Here is a 21,215-nt window from a genome sequence, read left to right as displayed (position 1 = left end):
GGATGGGGTGGCAAATAAATGCTAGAAACATATCCTTAATTGTTAACTTTTCTAACCTTCATGAATACTGTATATACACATGTACTTTGTAAATAATGTATGTGCAGTCACATAGGGACTAGCTTGAAATGTTTCCATGTGCTAGATGTATCAACATGTCTACTACATTCCCTCCATTGGAAAATGTAAATGTAGGGAGAATAGTAGTGATGCAATGATAATATATCCATGGACCCAAATAATAAGTTTACATTCAAGATACATGTGAACCCCTGTCACTGAAACTGAGGAATTTTTACCCATTGAAATATTTGGAGAGGTTATGCTTGTGCCTTGTTCTCTCTCATACTTGTTACATGAATTTCTAAGATGGCATGCCCCCATTGTTACTCGACTTCTCAACTGGTTTGGGAAATGGCTTATTCCATTGCTGGATTTTTTGTTTGTTTGTTTCTTTGGGCTTTTTGACAGCACTGCTTTCAGTGCTTATCCTTCTTTTTTTTTTTTTTTAAATGAGGTGCCTTGCAGGCCATTTTTCATGGTTAAAAACATCTTCAGATTATATTTTTAATTTGGGTATCAACATGAAGCATTGGACCTTTTGTTTCTGGATGACGAATGGACCCACAGGTTGAGCTACATTCTTAGTTCTATGGCCAGGCAGGACACAGTGCTTTGAGTTGGATTTTTTTCTCAATAGGAAGGGAGGAATAGTAGGAAGGGGTGTACTAGTGAACCAGATTGTGCCTGGGATGGTGGAGGCGGTCAGTTGTTTTGGTCTTGGAATTATTATTTTTATGCATGTTTTAGCACAGAGTTATAGAATGTAGAGCCATCCAAATCAGATTGTACCATATCTTCTAATATTGGTGAGGGTGGCTTTCATTCCTGTAGCATGCCTTTTTCTGGTCATTGAAGAAGAAAATTATTAATAACGAAAGAGACCTTATCAGGTTCTCTTAGTGATTCAGTTGTGTCCCTGGTTCCCTGACTCGGATCATATTCTCAAATATTCCATTTACTGGGATTAAAATTTTGTTTTTCCTTCAGCTGAATTACAGTCCATCTATTGCTGTCTCCGCTTATTCCCAGTGAAATGGAGTTTCAATAGTTCTACCTTAAAATTCTTCAAAGGGTTGGAATAATTTTTACTTGTTCCACCCAATGAGGCTTGAACTCAGCTTGGGACCTAGAGGGACTACCCTTTGGGCCCCTGACAACTTTTTGCTTCTGCATCCTTCTGTGAAGCAGTATATTGGATGACTGCTTCTGCCAGGAGAATGGGGTAGTAGTGAAAAACAGCTGTTCTCATTTGTTTCTCCGCAGCTTAACAGTTTTACAACTCTCTTTTTCTTTGATAGTGCCTTTTCCAGATAGGGATTGTCTGCATAGCTATACTAAATTTCCTCCTAAATTGATTTGAGTTTCACTGTGGTCAGGGAATTGGCTTTTTTTATTTTTATTTTTTCCTGTTTTTCTTTCTCCTCAACTCTCAAACCTCAGAAGGCACTTTCTACTTTAGCTAGATCAGATTGCTCAGGGCTTATACAGTTGAGTTCTGAACAGCTCCAAGGATGAAAACCCCACAGCCTCTCTGGGCAACCTGTTCCAATGTTTGATTGCCCTGGGGATGGCAGGAGAAAAATCCTGATACACAGTCACAAGTGTGTTTGCAAGTTATATCTATTGCCCCCTGTCCTTTTCCTGATCCACATCCCTCCACCCCAACACACACACAGATTTTAGGTAGTGGAGGACTGCAGTTTGATTTACACCCCTCTCCTCCCCTTCCCCCCAGCATTTTGTTCTTATGACTGAACAAATACAATTCTCTCTCTCATTGTATGTCATGTGCTTCAAAACCCTGACCTCTGCTGAATTCATTTCAGTTTGTCGGCATCTCTGTTGTACTGCAGATTGCCCAGACTGAACCCAGTTCTCAGGTTGCAGTCTCAGAAGTGCTGAGTAGGGGGGAATATTTTGAAGGCCTACGCTCATGCTTAAAGTCTAGTAGGTAGTTGGTCTGCACTGCTGTAGGGGCGCACTACTGACTCATGCTCAGCTTGTCCATCAAGACACAATATCAGTCACAATATCAGTCCTGATATTGACCCATGTGGAACACTATTAGTAATACAAAATCCAACTGGCAGCCAGTTATGAAGAATACTCCTTGAAGATGAGTGTGACATTTGCCTTTCTTCAGTCATCAGAAACTTCCCCTGATTGCCATGGCTTTTTTAAGATGACAGAGACACAACATTGTAGTGTCATCAGCCAGCTCCATCAGCACCCTTGCATACATCCCATTTAGTCCCAAGGACTGTGTAAGTTCAGTTTGCTCAAGTGGTCTCTAACCTGATCTTACTGTACTGTGGGTAGTAGTCTACTCTCCCAGGCTCTGCCACTAGGCTTCAGGACCTGGGAGATCCAAGAACAGACCTTACCAGTAAAGATCAAGGCAAAGAAGACAACTGAATACCTCAGCCTTTTCCATGTCCTTTGTCACTAGGTCCTCTGCCCTGCTGAGCAGCAGACCTGAATTTTCTTAAGTCTTTCTTTTGGTCCCCTTGTAACTGTAGAAATCCTTCTGTTCCCCTTCACATCCTTCACTAGTTTCAATTCCAGCTGAGCTCTGACCTAGTTCTGTGCCTAAATGCTTCGACAGTGCCTTAGTATCACCCTTGGGTAGTTCATCCCTGCCATTGTCTTCTCTATACTTCCTTTTAATTTTTAATATCAAGCTGGAATTGCCTGTTCAGCCAAGCCACAGGATCCTTCCAGCCAGTTCCCCAAACAAGCCATAATCTGCTCTCCTGAAGTCCAGGGTTATAATCTGCTATTAGTCTCACTTGCTTCTCACAGCCGAAGCTGCCATTGACCTTAATATTTTTGACCAGTTCTTCCTGATTTGTGAGCAGCAGGTCCAGCAGAGCAGCTTCCCTACTCAACTTTTCGGTCAGCATTGTCAAGAAATTGTCCTCAGTGTTTTTCAGAAATCATCTGGATTGTCTGTGCTATGCTAGATGTTGGGATGATTGAAGTCCCCCATTGCGTGTACCAGGTCCTGTAATCATGAGCCCTCTTTCAGTTCTCTAAAGAAGGCTTCGTCTGTTTCCTCCTCTTTATTAGAGTGTCTGTAGCAGATGTCTACCACAGAGTCACCCATTTTGCTCTCTTCTCTGATCCAGACCTGTAAGCTCTTGACTAGCTCATTGCCCCTTCCAAAGCAAAACTTCATGTATGTGATCTGCCCTTCTATGGAGGGCCCAAACACTCCTCGCTTTCACAGCCTGTTCTTCTGAAAGAAGGCATGTCTCCAGACATGCAAGCTATCCAACCGTGTTTCTGTGTTTCCCAGTGAGATTGTAACACTCCAGCTGCATGTAGTTTTTGTATTCCTCTTTTGTTTCCCATGCAGCATGCATGGACTGATGCTTTAGATAAGCTTCCAATCACACTGCTTTGACAGGGAAGGTGTGAGAGCCTCCCCAATCATGCTGTTTCTGGAATGCTTTTTCAGTGCTCCTTGTGTCTCCACTTCTCTTCAGACTGGTCTCCATCCCCCAGTGAACCTAGTTTAAAGTCCTCCTCGCTAGGTTAGCAAACCTAGATGCTCTTTCCCTACTTTGTCAGAGAGATCCTGTTTCTTCTCAGCAGTCCCCATTCTTCAGACAGCATCCTGTGATGATAAAAGCCAAAGCCTTGCTTGGGACACCAGCTGTGCAAACAGGTGTTGACCAGCAGGATGTTTCTGCTCCTACCCAAACCTTTCCCCTTCACTGACAGGATTGAGGAATATGACCCCTCAGCTTCACTACAGTCCCTAGAGCCCTGTAGTAGCTTTTGATATGTTCTGATTCTCCCTTGGCTGTATCACTGGTGCCCCCATGAATATGCAGCAAGGTACAATAGCCCAAAGGCTGGACTAACCTCAGCAGTCTGTTCGTAACATCACAGATCTAAACCCCTTGGTCTGCAAGCAGCAAACCTTGTGAGACGGGAAGTTTGGTTTGCAGAAAGGAGTCTCTGACTGTTTTCATCTGCTGTTCCCTCTCGGTGCTACTGTGTGAATAGGGCTCAGCTGACTTTGCTGCTGTCCCCAAGGAACTTATTTCTCCTCATCTTTTACTGAGAGGTACCTTTAGATCTGTTGATAGTCTTCTGTAAGTTGAGGTGTCTTCTTCAGGCATGATACCATTGCAAATGCACTTAAGATTGGTGCAGTACTTGGTAGAGCCATCACTGCTTGCATGGAGGATTTAGAGACCTGTCCCCAGATAGTTGTCAATGAGTAGAGATTATGGGTTGGAGTCACAGTGTAAATGTAAGTTTAAAAAAAACAGAGAGAAGTTACTTGATAATGACTGGAGGTTTCTGAGATGTGCATGTTCATATCCTGCTTCCTTTTGTTTTCTCTCAGTCTTCTCAGGATCATTCTGGCCTAAGACTGAAATGGTTCTTTGTGCACTCCCCCTTACATTCTTTGGACTAAAGGTGAGGCAGGATTTTGAAAGTGCATGCATTTGTGGATGCTTTGAGGTGAATAAGTTCTGTGGCTTCAAATCATAAGGATACCATACATATAAACTGCATGACTTAATGCTTGTTACTATTTATTATGCTAGAATGAGGCTGGCAGCTGGGCCTTTATAGCAATTTCGCGATTTCTTATCTGGCAGTGTGGGAACCTCTGGTAGAATGTACTACCTGTTTAGGAGAGGAGAGAAAGCGTGACAACTGGAGAAAGAGAAATCTGGCTGACAGGCATGTATTTACAAAATTGGAAGCTGGGCTAGGGTAGTGACCATAGATCTGTACATACAGGGAGAATAAAATCTCGCTATAGAGAATTCTGTAGTCTCAAAATGCAATATCACAACAATTTAAGCTGTTCAGATCATTGCTGGCATGATCCTGCCTCCTCAGTTGTGCTGACACTTGGATTCATCTGATTCTGTGGTGAACTGGTTCAGCTTGCAGTACTTGCAGAAACTTAATCCAACAAAAGAACAAATAGAATTCTGGTGTGTAGGAAGCTTACCTACTCACCAGTGAGTCACATGAGCACTGCTACCAGTGCTAGGGAGTGGGTGGCACTGCATGCTAAGGAGTAGGATTGCATGGGGCTGGAGAGTAGAACTGCTACAGCAGCAGTTTAGATTGACTTAAATTGTCTTAGAACTATAGCCTTAAGTTTTGTCTAGCATCATTTCACATGGGGGTTGTTTTGTTTAGTATCATTTCACATGGGAATTTCTAAAAAGGTGCTCATTTCTCTCTGTTTCTGGCTTGGGTCTTCCAAGGTGCAGTTGAACCTTTTCCTCTAATAGTTCATCATTTTAAGTATTAGAGGCAGAGTCTAGGAGTGAATATAAATTACAATTCTGTTGCTGGGAATGAATCAAGAGCAGCATTTTGTAATGAGATTTCTGTGATTGTGTTCCTGTTGAGTGGAGGAACTTGAAGAAAATGTAATCTGCAAATGTTTAAAGGACATTCTTAGAGGATTCTGTGCAGGACTGAGGTAAATAAGCTAAGGAAACTTTTCATAGCTGATGCTTGTAAAAAGCTTCAGTTTCCCATCTTTGCAACTGATTTGTGATCAGATCAGTAGTCCCTCAGTGCTTCATGTTTCTTTGTAAGCTGGGCAGATACTTACTTCAGATGAGATTAAGGCAAAGGGAGCTTCTGAGTTTGAAGGGCAGACAAAATGCAGATGATAAAATATACCAATTTGTAGGGATTGCTAAGCTCAGGACTACACTTTAAATCCAAAGGTTACTGGTAAGACAGCCTGCTTTCTTGAATATGTTTTCTTCAAAGGTCAAAACAAACTGACAGTGGAGATTGTCTCTTGTGCTTGCTTTAATTTGCCATCTGTGAATAGAATACTACCACTGCATGATTTTGTTTATTTTACTGATCTGGTTGGAAGGTCTTTATACCTGTGTAATTCTGTGTGATATTAAAAGGAGATAGTTACGGATTGTGTGGAGGACAATTACGGAACATCCTAAGCAAATGTCTTAATTAGCTCACACCTTTCTGGCATTAGCTGGAAGCTCCTGCGTCCAGAACAGGTGAGAAACAGTACTGTGGGGTTATAATTGTGTTTTCATTACAGTACTGGCATAGAGCTCATGTGCAGCTACTGCACTGTAGTTTTAATGCTGTAAACTGAGAAGAGGAAACAAGCCCACTGTGCTTATAGGGGTGGGAATAATGGAAGTCTTCATTCTCTCTTTGCTTTGTATCTGTTCTTATATTAATTCTTGTCAAAACTAAGAGAATTTAGTTAATATCCTTTGGTCATTTTTTCTTTTTGTTTTTCTTGGTCCAGGAAAATACTGTATTCATGGAGAGGACCCAAGCTGTTGTTTAGCACATACCTGAGTAAATTAAATATTTCTCTGCCACACCAAAAAAGAAGTGAGATAGAGAATCTACCTGGAATGAGGAAAGTTGATGTATCTCTGCAAGCTCTAGGGTCAGTCTTTACCCAGAATTTTTCTAGAATATCTCTTATTAAATTTCTGCCTTTAAGAAGGATACGTTTGTCTCCAAAATAAATGCCTACACTTCATTAATTTAATGCAAGCTTGTCTAGATAGTCCTTACACCAGAATGACAGGTCAAAATAGTAAGACAGGGGACCTTTCCATTCCCCAAAATGCTGGCTGAATGAAACATGCTTAGGAATGTTTGGAAGGACAAGTAGTTGGATGTTATTTATTGGAAGTTTCTGACAATGTAGAAATGCTTCTAGATTTTTTTCTGATATGGGAGACAGATATGAAGGATGTCTTTGTTAGAAATTGGAAAGTCCCATGGGAAGCTTCTATTCAGCAATTTGCTCAAGTAATATAAAGGTGAATTGCTGAAACAAAAGAAGTATTTTTGATGGTAGAACAAGATGGATTGTCTAAGTTATGCATTTTAAAGGTTTTTAGGAGATTTTTGGCATTGCAGAGGGAATTTTGGATTCATTTTAGATGGGGGAAAAAACCATTTTTCAGGTGTACTCTTTTTTTTCTTCATCTGTTGTTTAACAGAAATTAGACATGCAAAAAATAAAGGAGAGATTAAATGTTAAAGTGGAGTGAGTTTTTGGTAAGATAACATATATATGTCTCTACTCATTTTCTATAGTATTTATAGTATTTAAGATTTGCATTTTAGGGTGGGATTACTTGAGGTTAATGCTTATGGCTTTCTGCATCTGCAGGGAAAAAAAAAAGTCCAGTATTTGTTATTTCTAAGGCTCTCAGGGTTGGCGGGTTCTGGATAGATGGTATAAAAGGACAGAGATCTGCCACAAGTGGATTTTCTGTCAGTTGAGCATGCTTTAGAAGTTTTTAGAACTTCAGAACATGCCTATTAGACCCAGGAATGTTCTGAGATCTCCTAGAGGAAACCATTATAAAAAAAAAAGTCCTAATAAACGAGATACAGAAGATCTCACCTACAGCCGTGTAGAAACCAAGAGATCATGTCTGGATTGTAGCACAGAAGTCTGTCTTTGCTTCTGAAGTATACTCTGTGCTGAGCAGTGGTTTTAGGGAGTGTTTTTTATCATAAAGCCTATCTGGCTCCTGACTTCCAAAAGGGGGAGTCCTTATTTACTTCTTTCCCTCCCTCATCTCTGTTTGCAGCTATATGATCCTTTCCCCCTTGTGCAGGTTTTCCATTTGTCTTCTGATTATAAGCCACTTAAATTGACTAAAAAAATGACTAGTTTTTCCCCAGGGTCAATTTTCTACCATTCAGGTGAGTTGAACTGGTCACGGTGCAATCAGGCGGGTGCCAAAGCTGGCTCAAAATGCAAGGAATAGGGAACAGGAATGTTTTATTTTGATGGCAGTAAAGCTGTTATTTCTAGCCACTTTGAGAAACCACGCCCTACAGCTGCTGTTCACAGGACAGTTGAACTGCTGCTGTCAAAAGAGGAAAAGCATGTTCCTCCTGGGTTTTGTTTCCTGTGTGCTCCCTTTTGTCTTACTTTAGCTCTGGCAATTACTAAGCCACTTTAACTTGCTAGTGTAGCAGGAAACAATCTAGTGTTGACTGGGTTAAGTCTCTGCTGCTTTTATCAACTAAAGCAGGTCAGAGAAGTAGTACTAATGTCTGCCCAAGAACATGGGGGGAGGTGACAGCTTTTAATTCAGCTCTCAAGTAACCATTCTCTTGATTTTAGTTCTCCTCTTCCACTCACTGACCTTTGAATGGTCTGCTCCAACCATATCTCTTCTTTCTAGATGGATAACCTTCCCTTTCTTTCTCCCCCCTGCTTTTTTCTTAAACCTGGCTTATGCTGCCTTTGAAATATTAATATGATAATGTTATTTTATTTGGGAGTGTTAACCTTTGTTTTCAAAATGCTCATGGATTGTTAAAATTTCTAAAACCATTACAATTGTATACAAATTATTTGTCATAAATACTAATTTTGAAGTGGTTGTGGTGACATTTTTAAATGGTTCAGTTTTCAGTGCAAGCTTAAGTTTTTTCCTAGAAAGTGCATGTAATTTGTTAGTACCAGACATGAGACATATGTCAACACATTTTTGGTTTACACAGTGTTCCATTTTCGGGATGTTATATTAATTTGACATTCATATTCATTGGCACATTATGTTAGTATCTTTCTGAATTGATCATCTTATCTAAGATCTGTACCACGAAAGATAATGTAGAGGAAGTAGTACAGAGTCATCTGTAAAAAAGAATTCTTAAACATTACATCTGTATTCCTGACCAATCTCATTGCTTTGTATTCTTGTTTCTGACCAGTCTTGTTCAGTGAGATTCTGCTCTGTATGGTACATATTCTCAGCAAATATAAGCAGATGCCTGGTCAGTTGTCACACTAGTTCCACACTTGGCTCAAACTTTTTTTATGGCTGTGTAATGAACCAAACTGATAAATAGGTTCAGGGTAAAAAAACTAAGTGGATTCTGTTCCTGGTTTAGTTTTAATTCGGAGTAATTGCCTGGTCTGATTCACTTTACAGCCACATGAATGTTGTTGCTAGCACAAGAGAAGGATGAGCTTAAATATGCAGAGGAGAAGAGGACCACTTTTTTGAATGCCAGTGCAAGCCCAGATTTTATGACCATGTAACTACAAGAAAATGCTTCCTGACATAAATACAGACCATTGCTGAAAGGAATCGTCCTGTTTGCCCCCTTCCCTCACACAGAAAGCCGTCCATACTATTTTTCTAGTGAGAAGTTAATTTTTCCTTTCATTTAGCCAAGAATTCATTCTTTCCTTTTAGACAAGGAACTAAAAAAGGTACTAAATGCTTTTGCTTTTTTATTTTTACTTAGGTTAGACAATCTTGTTTTGTCTGTTTTGATTTAAGATTCCTTCAAGCAAGCTAAAGTTACTTTAAGCATGCTGGAGCAAGCCTGGTAATAGCAATGGCTGATGAGCCTGTTGTTGCTAATCCAAATAATAATCTCTAAAATTGTTGGCTGCTGCATAAGTCATCTGACATTTTTAGGATCGTAAAGATGTGTTACAAAGGAGTAATATGTCTGGAGACACCTAGCTTTAGAGTATGAAATAATGGACATAGTGGTTTCCCTTTACTGTGAAGCTCATCATAAAGGGTTAGAATGCTTTCAGTTCAAATTTTAAGAAACATTCTTCTGGATATTCTTCCAAGGCTTTCATAAATGTTTTAATTTCTTTAACCTATCCTGCTGACTGGTCTGAAGGTGCATCCTATATTGGAATTTTGGAGAACAGAATGATCTCTATATAAATGCACAAGTGCCCACTGTCTCCAAGGCTGAAGATTCAGAAAAATTTTAAGTTTACAGTGCTACTGAAAGAAGTAGTTCTGCCTTCCCTGTTATTCCAGCCTACACATTCTTGTCTCTCTGCTGCTTTCTCTTTTCACCATATCATCATGTAGGTGTGCAAATACTTGAGCAGGTACAGTGGAGAGAGGAGCTGGCAGTGTGGCATCTAGAACAAGCAGCTGCAGTAGCATGAGGGCAGGACTGCTGCTTTCAGTGGCAGCGCCGACTTGTGCTGGTTTAAAGTCTTTGTGTCTGCCTGTGGGGATCTGTGAGATGTTTGAGCTGATCTGACTTTCAGTGCCCAAAAGGCAGTCTTACATCATCTTAACCTCTCCTGTCTGTGCAGTCCCATCCCTTGCTCTTGCATTCTGAGACCTGATTAAGTGAGGTCTTACCTCACTAATGTGTCAGGTAACTAAGTGTTTAAAAAAAAAAAAAAAAAAAAAAGTGGTGCTTTGCAGATTTGTCTCTCTGACCTAATTCACTGAGGGGGTCAGAAAAACACCAGAAATGAGCAAAGGAGAGAGTGGAGCTGTATGGCCAGGGTAGAGGAGTGAGGCTGCCTCTTTCAGGATCAGTGGTAAATTCATTGTGTTAGGTATCTTGTGAAACCTTACCCCAAAGTTACAGTTTCACTTACTAGCTTAGGCTGATCTAAGACCTTTGTGTTGCTCAAAGTGACAGTGTTGTGCTCCCTCTCACCAGGCTTTATGTGTTACTTTACTATGTTGACATTAACAACTATGAAGATGCTATCTCACATAGGTAAGCTGAAAGCTATTTTTTTTGTCATAAAATTAGCTACCTGTTGGTCACTAACACCTGGACAAAGGAGAGATGATGGGAACACATTGCTGGTAGTGTGGTAAAAGACAGGATTGTCCCTATCTGTGGCAGCTTTGGCTTAGATCAGCTCAAGCTGATTATGAAACCTATCGGTTTTTTTTTGTATTTACATTAAAAGAAAAGTATCTGGCGTGCAGTTGCTAGAAAAACGTTTTTAAAGGCACATAGTGAATGAGGGCTGGATACCTAAATTCAGTCTTACAGTCTGAGCTTCTTTCTCTTAATTAGGAGAGTCATTGTCTTCATTAAGAGCTTCAGAAAATCTGATAGACAAAGAGAATCTAGTGATTGCTTATGCAGTGAGCATATAGCATACACGCACACACATGCATATACATGTAAAGGATTTGGGGACATTTTGCAACATTCAAAGTCAAAACCAATTCCTAGGCACTCAGAGCCCTGGCTTCCTTATGACCTAATAATTTAAAGTTTTGATCAACAGCTACACTCAATTTATTTGAAGAAGTAATTTCAGTAGATTCAAATTTATCTCTACCTGAGTATTTTTTTTCTTTGGGTTTATGCTATAGAAAATATTTTAAATTCTTTTAACTTTGCCCAGGAACAAATTATAAAAAGAGTTGTGATATGAACTTAAAATCTCATGAGAAAAAATAGGAGCTGACTTTACAAGGAGGTTGAAATTGCATCTTTTCCAACGCTGTGTAGTTCTTTGTATACTGATTGAATCTTTTGGTTCCATTTTAATGAATTTGTGGTTTTACAACACTCCTTTTAAAATTAACAGTGATAGTACTAAAGCATCCATGCTTGGCAATATGGTTAAAATACAGTTCATTTTCATCTGTACTTGTTTGAATGTCTTTTAAGTAGATTCTGTTTTACTATTATTATTATTTTAGTTATTGATGGTGCAAAAGTTCTTAATTGTGTGTTTATATATACTTAATAACCGTAACTAAGATTTTGACATGATTTCTAAATAGTTCTCATGCTTATATAGCTACCAAAGAATAAATTCTTAGGGCAAGATGGTGGTCAAAAATTAACTTGTGTTTATGGTATATCTCTTAAGTATGTTTTCATATTTGGGTCCATTTATTTCACATTTGTGCATGACTTTCAAGAAGTGCTTCTAGTTTGAGATTATAAGCAAACTATGTATTGTGACTAGAGATGTGGCTTAGAAACACAGATCTAGCAATAATCAGTCTGCTTCGTATTGATTTTAGTGGGTATATATATAGGCATCTGATTCCACCCCACCCTGCACTTGAAAAGAACCTCTTACCCAGAATGTTCATAACCACCCTAAGTGTCTTCCTCCTTCCCGAGATTTTTAACTAATTTCAATAGTCTGTGCATTTCTAAGAATGCTTCTGTGTGTTGCTTTCTAGAGAAGGGAATGCATAAGAGGTCCTCTAAGTCAAGGCAGGGACAAAAAATTAGAACTGATTTAACTCAGGTGCCTGCTTGTTTTTTTTCTGTTTGGAGCTGTAGTAGTGGCCTTCTGTGAAAGTTTTCACAGTATATGAATCAAAGGACTTAAAAATAGAAACTGAAGCTGCTCCTCCTTGTTTCTCTCTTCTTTGTTTCAGAAGAGAAGACTGGTGTAGATAGTGTTCTAGGAAGATGTTTTGTCTCTTTACTGCATATATTGTCATTTGAACTTCTGAGCTGTAGAAGTGAAATGTAAAAGCTTTTTTGTTATTTTGTGTGGAGAGGGCAAAAGAGGACATCTTAAACCGATAGGGTAAAATTACAGTACTTCTTAGTTTGGTTTGAAAACCCAGGAGGTAAGGTGGAAAGGGAAAGAATACGAACTTAAAACACCCAGCATGAAACTATTGTAAAAATCTGTTTCTGTGTACGCTAGAGTCAAAAATAGCTTAGTTATACTAGATCTCAAAGCTTATACTAGATATCAAAGGGACTCTTGCCTGACAGCAGAGTTTTGGAGAAAACTGAGACAACTTAGTGTTCAAATTAATAAACTATCTGTCAGATGGTAAGAATTTTCTCCTGTGCGACTCCAAGGGGGATTTTTATTTGTGTTAATGAATGAGTGAATTTCTCAAAATTCAGTGCTTTGCTGCTTTTTCAATGTTAAGTTCAAGTTTAAATAAAATTGCATTTAAAGTGCTAAACTCAATTTAGCATCACCCAATTTGTGGGCATTTAAGTTGCTTGCAGTCCTTTTATAAGATAGATGTGTAAGTTTAAATGAATATATTGCAGCAACCTTAGTTCTTTGGATACATATAATTGTATCAGCATGGCTTCACCAAGGGGAAATCATGCCTAACCAATCTGATAGCCTTCTATGATGGAATGACTGGCTGGGTAGATGAGGGGAGAGCAGTGGATGTTGTCTACCTAGACTTCAGCAAGGCTTTTGACACTGTCTCCCATAGCATCCTCATAGACAAGCTCAGGAAGTGTGGGTTAGATGAGTGGACAGTGAGGTGGATTGAGAACTGGCTGAATGGCAGAGCTCAGAGAGTTGTGATCAGTGGTACAGAGTCTAGTTGGAGGCCTGTAGCTAGCGGTGTCCCCCAGGGGTCAGTACTGGGTCCAGTCTTGTTCAACTTCTTCATCAATGACCTGGATGAAGGCACAGAGTGCACCCTCAGCAAGTTTGCTGATGATACAAAACTGGGAGGAGTGGCCGATACGCCAGAGGGCTGTGCTGCCATTCAAAGAGACTTGGACAGGCTGGAGAGGTGGGCAGAGAGGAACCTCATGAAATTCAACAAAGGGAAGTGCAGGGTCCTGCACCTGGGGAGGAATAACCCCATGCAGCAGTACAGGTTGGGGGTTGACCTGCTGGAAAGCAGCTCTGCTGAGAAGGACCTGGGAGTGCTGGTGGACACCAAGTTAAGTATGAGGCAGCAATGTGCCCTTGTGGCCAAGAAGGCCAATGGTATCCTGGGGTGCATCAGAAAGAGTGTTGCCAGCAGGTCGAGGGAAGTGATTCTCCCCCTCTACTCAGCCCTGGTGAGGCCACATCTGGAGTACTGCGTCCAGTTCTGGGCTCCCCAGTACAAGAGGGATGTGGCACTACTGGAGCAAGTCCAGCGAAGGGCCACAAAGATGATTAGGGGACTGGAGCATCTCTCTTATGAGGAAAGGCTGAGAGAGCTTGGCCTGTTTAGCTTGGAGAAGAGAAGGCTGAGAGGAGATCTTATCAACGTGTACAAGTATCTGAAGGGAGGGTGTCGAGAGGATGGGACCAGACTCTTTTCAGTGGTGCCGAGCGACAGGACGCGAGGCAATGGGCACAAACTGAAACACAGACACTTCCATCTTAACATGAGGAAAAACTTTTTCACTGTGAGGGTGACAGAGCACTGGAACAGGTTGCCCCGAGAGGTGGTGGAGTCTCCTTCTCTGGAGATATTCAAAAGCCGCCTGGATGCAATCCTGTGCAATGTGCTCTAGGTGACCCTGGTGGAGCAGGGGGGTTGGACTAGATGATCTCCAGAGGTCCCTTCCAACCTCAGTGATTCTGTGATTCTGTGATTCTGTATTTTGTTAATGTATTTATTCTGCTTTTGTTAATCACTGCTAAATTGTGCCACTCCCTTGGCAGAAGGTATGTTCAAAGAATGCTGAATTTTAAAAATATCTTAGAGATTTAGTTGTGTTTGAGGTTGGTGCAGCAATGTAATCTTGAATTTTTAGTAATCTGTTATTGCCAATAATCTGCAGTTAGGGATAAAGTTTGGGGTATTTGCCTTTTGAGCTTTAGTCTTGCTTTTATATGCAATTAAGATAAAACACATTTAATTCTCTGCAAGTAAACTATTAGTGATTATTAAACACTTTAGAACTGTAGCACAAAGATTATGCAGTATCTTGTAGTTGACAGATATTGGGAGGATGAATGAGTCGGAAATAATAATACACTGTAGCCATAATGTTTTGAAAATATGAGCGAATCTAGGTTTGCAGGAAAAGTCAGTGTTTTTTGTTAGAACAACTGATTAATTGGAAAAAAACAGATAGTATGCAATGTCCTCAAAATATGAGGAAGGGTTTGTGTGCTGGAAGGCTGGCCTATTTTTCCCAGTTGAATAAGTTGAATTTAAAATAACCTGCTTGATGAATGACTATTCATTTGGGAAACATTAGCAACTCTGGATGGATGGATGGATGAATAATTTGGTATAACGAAGCTGAGAGAGCTGGAGACTTTCAGGATAGCATACGGATCTCTGAGGAAAAATGTAGGTAATTTTTTTTTTTTTTTTTTTTTTGGAAGTTCTCCATCCCTGTTAGCTCCTGCTTGAAATGTGATGGCAGCTAGTGTATGTATGTTTAGTACTTTTGAAAATTTGACTGAAATTTTATTTTTTAGAAGGCTGTATGGCATAATGACCATGCATTACTCCATCTCTGTGCTACTGCTGTTAGAAATGTATTCCACATATTGGATCTGTTTGAATACTGAAACTGAAACACTTTTTTCCTGCTTCCTTTTACTTGTATATTTTAGAGCGGTTGGCATTTATTGGTAGTCTCACCAAATACAGAGGCAGCCACTGAAGTTAAATTCTTCCTCTGAGAAGTAACTGTTTGTGGGAAAGAATGATTGTTATTGTTGACTATTCCTTTCATAGCTGTCCATGCTCTACAGGAAATAATTTAAATCAAGCATGTAGTCACATTTGGGCACCTCTCATAGCCACTCAGCTCTGAGATAAATTTTGTAAGATAGATGTATTTGGAAGCCAGTTCAAAAGAAAAAGGCTTAATGACTGGAATGTCTTGTGTTGCAGGATTCATGGCAGCATACAGAATAGGGAACTTCTGTAGGCCCACCTTTTGTGCGTTGTTCCAATTCTTTTGATCCATTTGGTCAAAAACATGGTATGATACATCAGAACTTCTGTGGGCATGTTTATATGTATATATTTTTAAGCAAGACATTTTTTGATTAGTTGGCTTTGGGCCACAGAATCAAAGGCTTGGCAATTTTGATCATGGAAATCTCTTTTACAGATGTTCTTTAAGTGCATGGAAGTATAAGTAAATGTAGTGTTTTTCCTTGAAGTTTCTTCTTCCTTTTGTTATATTAATGTGTTTTGGATTTCTTCTTCAAGCCTTAGCTTTTGACATTTTCAACTACTCTAGTCTTCTCATCTATCACAATATATCAGTTAATGTCGATGGTTTGAATTGCATACAAAGAGAAGCTTGATTTCAGTAATTTAAGTTATATATAAGTCTGTCCAGTCTCCTTGTGCTTGTGTATTAAATACTTTAATACACAAATAAATACTTCAGCTTTATCTGAAGGATATGCTGTAACCTGGCAAAATTCCATCCCAAGGGATTATGGTCTGCATTGCTAAAACTCCTTTTCCACTTTCAGCTGAATATTGTGATGTTTGCTGCATGTCTAAAATTACTGTGTAATGATAAGGGTCCGCCATAATCCATTTTGGAGACTTCTTTATTTTGTAGAGGAAGAACAAAGAAAGTTGGTGCTGAATGAAAGAACAAGTCCTGTACAGGTGTAGGATTTATATTATTTTTTATATTGTGATGTTCCAACTGCAGGAGTCTGCTTTCTCATAAGGCCAAAGAATGCCCAGATCCTTTATAATAAAATGAAAAGAAGTTTCCCCAGGCATTGGGATGATGAGTGTTTGTTTGGTAAAAGGTCTTAACATTGGAGAGGCAATGAAAACTCCTTTTGGCCCTCAATATTGTATTTGAAAGGACTGCATAACTGCCTGCTATTTCTATGTCTGTGATAGCATGGGCATCCACTGGGAATGCCAGCGAATTGATCAACTTAGTATTTGTCCAGGTACTTTTGTATGACCTGAACATCTGTCTTCTCCTTGTTAGTGAGGTCAGCTCCTTATCCACAGGCAACCATGAATATAACTTGCTGCTACTGTTCTGGGACCAGAATGGTACTATTCCTATAAAGAGAGCCCATGTCCATTCTCAGAAAAACATTGATTTCCTCTTAACCACACTGTAGTATTTCTCTTTTTCTTTCTCCCTCTTTGAATTCATGATTTGGAGAAGAAATTAGTTGTATGCATTAATGTACTGCTTTCAATGTACTGATTTCATCATAATGAATAAATATTATTTCATCAGTCCATTCAACAACAAAGACCATTAACCTGACTATTAACTGCTGGGTCTCAAATTGAATGCTGAATACAAGCTTATTTTTCAAAATGGCAGAATCTGGCTCTCCTTTTTACTGTAGTAAAGCTGCTTCTGTTTGCAGCACTATGTTGCTGGGAGACTGCAGCTAATTTTTATGGCACATGTCAGTAGTGGTAACTCAAATTATACATTTCATTGAGTATCTCTTTTCTTTGTTCATGAACTGTCTTCTGTGAGGGGAAAGAAAAAAATCTTCGTTTGGGGAGAACAGTATTGAGACCAGAGAAAATGTTTTGATCTGGAACAAGAGGTCAGTTTATTCTGCTGATCACGTGAGTGTACTTCCAGAGTCATCCCAGGGTGGCTGGTGGCCTGACTGAATTTATCATAGTGTAATAGTCAAGTCTAATCCAGATACTCAGGAGAATTCTAGATGAGGCATATACTTTTCTTCAAATTGCCATTTCTCTTTTTCAAGCTCCATAATGCAAAACTTCAGCATGTGGTATGACTTCATTTAAAGAAAAACAACAAAACAGACTCTGAGAAATTATGAATTAGAAAACTATGTAGTTTTGGTTCACAGCAGAGGCGTACAATGGCTATTTTTGGGCTCTGTAGAAAATGCAGTCCTTTTCAAAATGTATTGTTACACAACTTGCATGTTGATTAGGACATGTATGCAATTACAGTGGCAAAAAGTGGGTGTAAATGGGCACACACATCTAAGTGAGGAAAATATATGTGTAAGAGAGAGAAATTTTGCTTGCCTAAACAGAACTCCTTGACTGGCTAAAGAAGATGGTAGTCCATTTCCTGATGTTCACATTCTACTCAGGCTTTTTAATGTCGTGGTTTTTATCTTGCTTGAGACGCTTCTGTAAAATGGTGTATGTGTGTGTCTGAAGCCTGCTTGCTTAAACACACAAGTCATGTCAGCTGCAATGCGGCAGTGCTTGGTGCTAATGAGGTAAGCAGCCAGAGCACTCGTCTGCTTATGTTTTCTCATTCTCTGTACAATTATGGCAGTGGGGATTGGAAAAAGGATTTGTATTGGATATGGCTCTGTTTTGGCCTTTTTAGAGCGTGGTTCTATGTCCTCATGAAGGTTGGGGCACATATTTTTACTTCCATTTGGGGATTTAAGTGGTTGCCCTGTTGTATTAAAGCCAAGCTCTGAGATGTATCCTGGGTGGGAGAAGAAGAGAAAACGGGAAGTACAGAGGAACCCCTTCCCCTGCCCCCCCCGGCCCCCATTAATTAAAGTGCACTGTGAAATGAAAATAAAAGGAAAATACGTTGCCTGACTCTGTGTGTCTTTATGGGTTGAGTAGATACAAGTCTGTATTTAAAAGTAACATCTTTGGAAGAGAGCTGATCAGGTAATTAGTTTTAGGTCTCTCTGGAGGGTTAGAGCTGGCATTTCAGAGGCACAGAAATCCAGATGCACTGTGATTTCTCAGCCCACCTTCTTTCTTCTCTTTAATGCTTAGGGTGCTGACAGCAGTGTGAACTGTGTATTTTACACTGCGGTTAGAAGTTTTACTTTGAACATGATAAGGCAGATAAAGTGAATATCAGATACTTCTGGTCTATTCCCATCCTCAGTTGCCAGACTGTCTTCTTACAGCTTGATGCCTTCCCAACCAGTCCTATCATACTCTCCTTTTTACAACTTAAGAATTTTCATCCCATGCCTGTTTTTTCAGAAGCATACGCTGTAAAAGTGCAGGTCATGATTAAGTAATACATTGGTCTTGGTAGCAAGGCTGGCTTTTCTTCTTATTCCTGCTTCTGTGTCACAGGGTGCTGCCTTCCCAGCTGTTCTGATAAAATTATTTCTGGGTAGTTACTATTTAATATAAATCAGATTGTTAAAATGATCTGTGTTTAAAAAAAATACTGCTGCTTTTTAAAGGTTATATCTAATCTCAGTCATTTCTGCAATATGTTATGTAATGTGATTCTGCAAACAGTAGGACCAGTACGACTGGGAAGGGAAGGATATGAACTATAGCATGTGGGCAAGAACTAGTGGTGAGAGGCAGGAGCTTCCTGAGCTATTGTTACAGCCAAAGTGAAGGTAGTGTGCAGCTAACACTCATAGAAAGGATAATGCGTCAGCCTAAGATTAATGCTTCACCCGGGGAAGGAGCTCAGGATTGTGCGCCTTTCTAGGGTGTGTTCTTTGCCTAGCTATAGTTTTAAGTGGCTTACTGTGACCTGTATGAAATAGTGCAACTGACAAGATGCATTTTAGGGAGAATTATGTGTTTTTTTTAACATTCACCGTTGAAGTCCAGTATCTCTCTTGTGAACCCATATAGTGCAGTATTTCTCTGCATGTCCTGAAAACCTTGTAGTTGATTGGAATGGTTTTCTCTTCCTTCTGTAGGTCTCCGGGTGAACGGGGAGCTCATTACTGCTTACCCACAGGTGGTTGTTGTGCGTGTGCCAACGCCTTGGGTCCAGAGTGACAGCGATATCACAGTCCTTCGCCATCTAGAGAAGATGGGTTGTCGATTGATGAATCGTCCCCAAGCCATCCTCAACTGTGTCAACAAGTTTTGGACTTTCCAAGAACTTGCTGGTCATGGTGTGCCTCTTCCAGACACCTTTTCATATGGTAAGGTTTTTGGATCAAAAGGATAGTATAGTTGCCTACAATAATTTATGCTTTTGCAATACAAAAGATATGAGTCAAGTTGTGGGAATCCTTAGAATTGGGTAGTGTTATGGTAGTACCACAGTAAGTGTTTAGTAACCAGCGACAGAAATTAAAGTCAGGACACTCAAGTTCTCTTTTTGGCTTTGTTGCTGCTGTGATGCTTCGGGAAGAGTGCTTTGAATGTACCTCAGCCTCCCAAGAACTACTTTTTGCTGGTACTGAAACACTTTGAACTCTTTAAATAATCCGCTTTTCTAATTGCCTGCCTGAAACAACAGACAAGAACTTGGGGAACTAGATGTCCTAGGATACTGTTAAGTTCATAACTTCAGTAAAATCTGAAAATAGATTAAACTTCTATATGAATAAAAATATCTACAGGTACATTAGTTACTATAAAAGGATAGAAAGAATACAGACTCTCATGCTTAACTACTAGTAATTGTTTGGGATTTGGAGTAAAATTTCATTCTAGAATAATGAATAATTAATATTGTTTCTTGTTCATGCCTCTGGAGTGTCTGGTCTCTAACACAGTGCTAGATTAGAGGAACCATTTGTCTGTTCTGCCCTGAGATGCTTTCTGTCTTTTAATTGCAATATATTAAAGAATGGAAGATACCTGTCAGCCTTCTGTTCTTTATTGGGAAATATGCTTTCCTCCCCTTTATACAGGTGCAGCTGTAGGATTTTGTTATGGGAACTTGACAGAAGCATGTTTCATGGGTCAAATATTTCCGTGAATTACTATGAAAATTAATTTGAGAAGTAACATATCCTTTCTTTAGAAATATAGTGGCTCTAGTTCTTTGAGAAGGGGTTTTTAATTCCTTGGGGAAAGGGAGATCAAGAATGATGGGGTAATTAGAGAACATCTCTGTTCTTTCATAACTCCCTGCCATTTCTTTTAATGCCTTTCTATGGAATTTGACAGAAGCATGACCTTTTATTTATTTATTCATTTATTTGTTTATTTGTTTATTTGTTTATTTTTATGCAAGTATCAAGTGATCAGTGAGAGCTGGCTTTGCCAAGAAAAACAGGATGTACTGAACTGCATGTTATTCCCTGACTAGCTTTAAAATCCATGGCAGGATAATGGTAGATGCTGTTGGCTTTCTGACCAGTGTCTTGGCTTGATTTCTGTGCTTTGCTGCAAAAGATTTTAGCGGAGTCTCATTCCTTTCTCACCTGACTTCCTTATTGCTCATACTTTGTTAAATCTTTTGTGAATTGAGCTGTCCTCAGATAACCTTAAAACATTGACCATAATCACGTGAATGGTGATTAAAAGCTACTTTCTAAGGCACTTATCAATGCATTGAGACAGAGATTGAAGTACTGGTTCAGGAGGGAGAATGAGATACAGGAAACTTAAGCCTTGGAAAGTGGGAAAGTGGAGTGACAAGATTTGGGTTGTTGCAACTTTCTGGATTATACCTTGTTTTAGTATTCCATGTTGCCTTCCTGGTTAGTAGTTTGGATAGAACAGTGGCCGGGGTTAAGTTCATGCTATTTTCCTGCTAGAGATTTGCAAAGGTAGGAGTTGATAAAAGGGATAAACTGGAACAAGATGGTAGAATTGGGTCATTCAGATTTGGAAAATTGGATTGAACCTTTTGAGGTCATGGTCAGGAGGACTTTGTCAATTTGTATCTTCCATTCCTAAGGAAGTAAGAATTAGTATTCCACAGATTATAAATACCTTCAAAGTCTGACCCTGCTCCATGACCCAAGTTCCTCTTAACTGTTAGTTTCTTCTGCATTATCTAAGCTGGAAGGGTGGGAG

The 21,215-nt window shown here is 39.6% G+C and overlaps 1 protein-coding gene across 5 annotated transcripts in view; it reads left to right on the top strand.

Moving 5' to 3' along the window:
• RIMKLB (ribosomal modification protein rimK like family member B) overlaps positions 1 to 21,215 on the top strand; it is a 48,449-nt gene that overhangs the window by 19,709 nt on the left and 7,525 nt on the right. For all 5 annotated transcript variants that reach the window (XM_067303902.1, XM_067303909.1, XM_013956247.2 and 2 more), the window contains one exon: positions 19,154 to 19,384. In XM_067303902.1, the coding sequence (XP_067160003.1) occupies positions 19,154 to 19,384 (231 nt within the window). The remainder of the gene's footprint in view (positions 1 to 19,153; positions 19,385 to 21,215) is intronic.

Source organism: Apteryx mantelli, chromosome 1, assembly GCF_036417845.1.
Source record: "Apteryx mantelli isolate bAptMan1 chromosome 1, bAptMan1.hap1, whole genome shotgun sequence".
NCBI classification, from domain to species: Eukaryota; Metazoa; Chordata; class Aves; order Apterygiformes; family Apterygidae; genus Apteryx; species Apteryx mantelli.
This window is presented reverse-complemented; position numbering and strand designations above follow the sequence as displayed.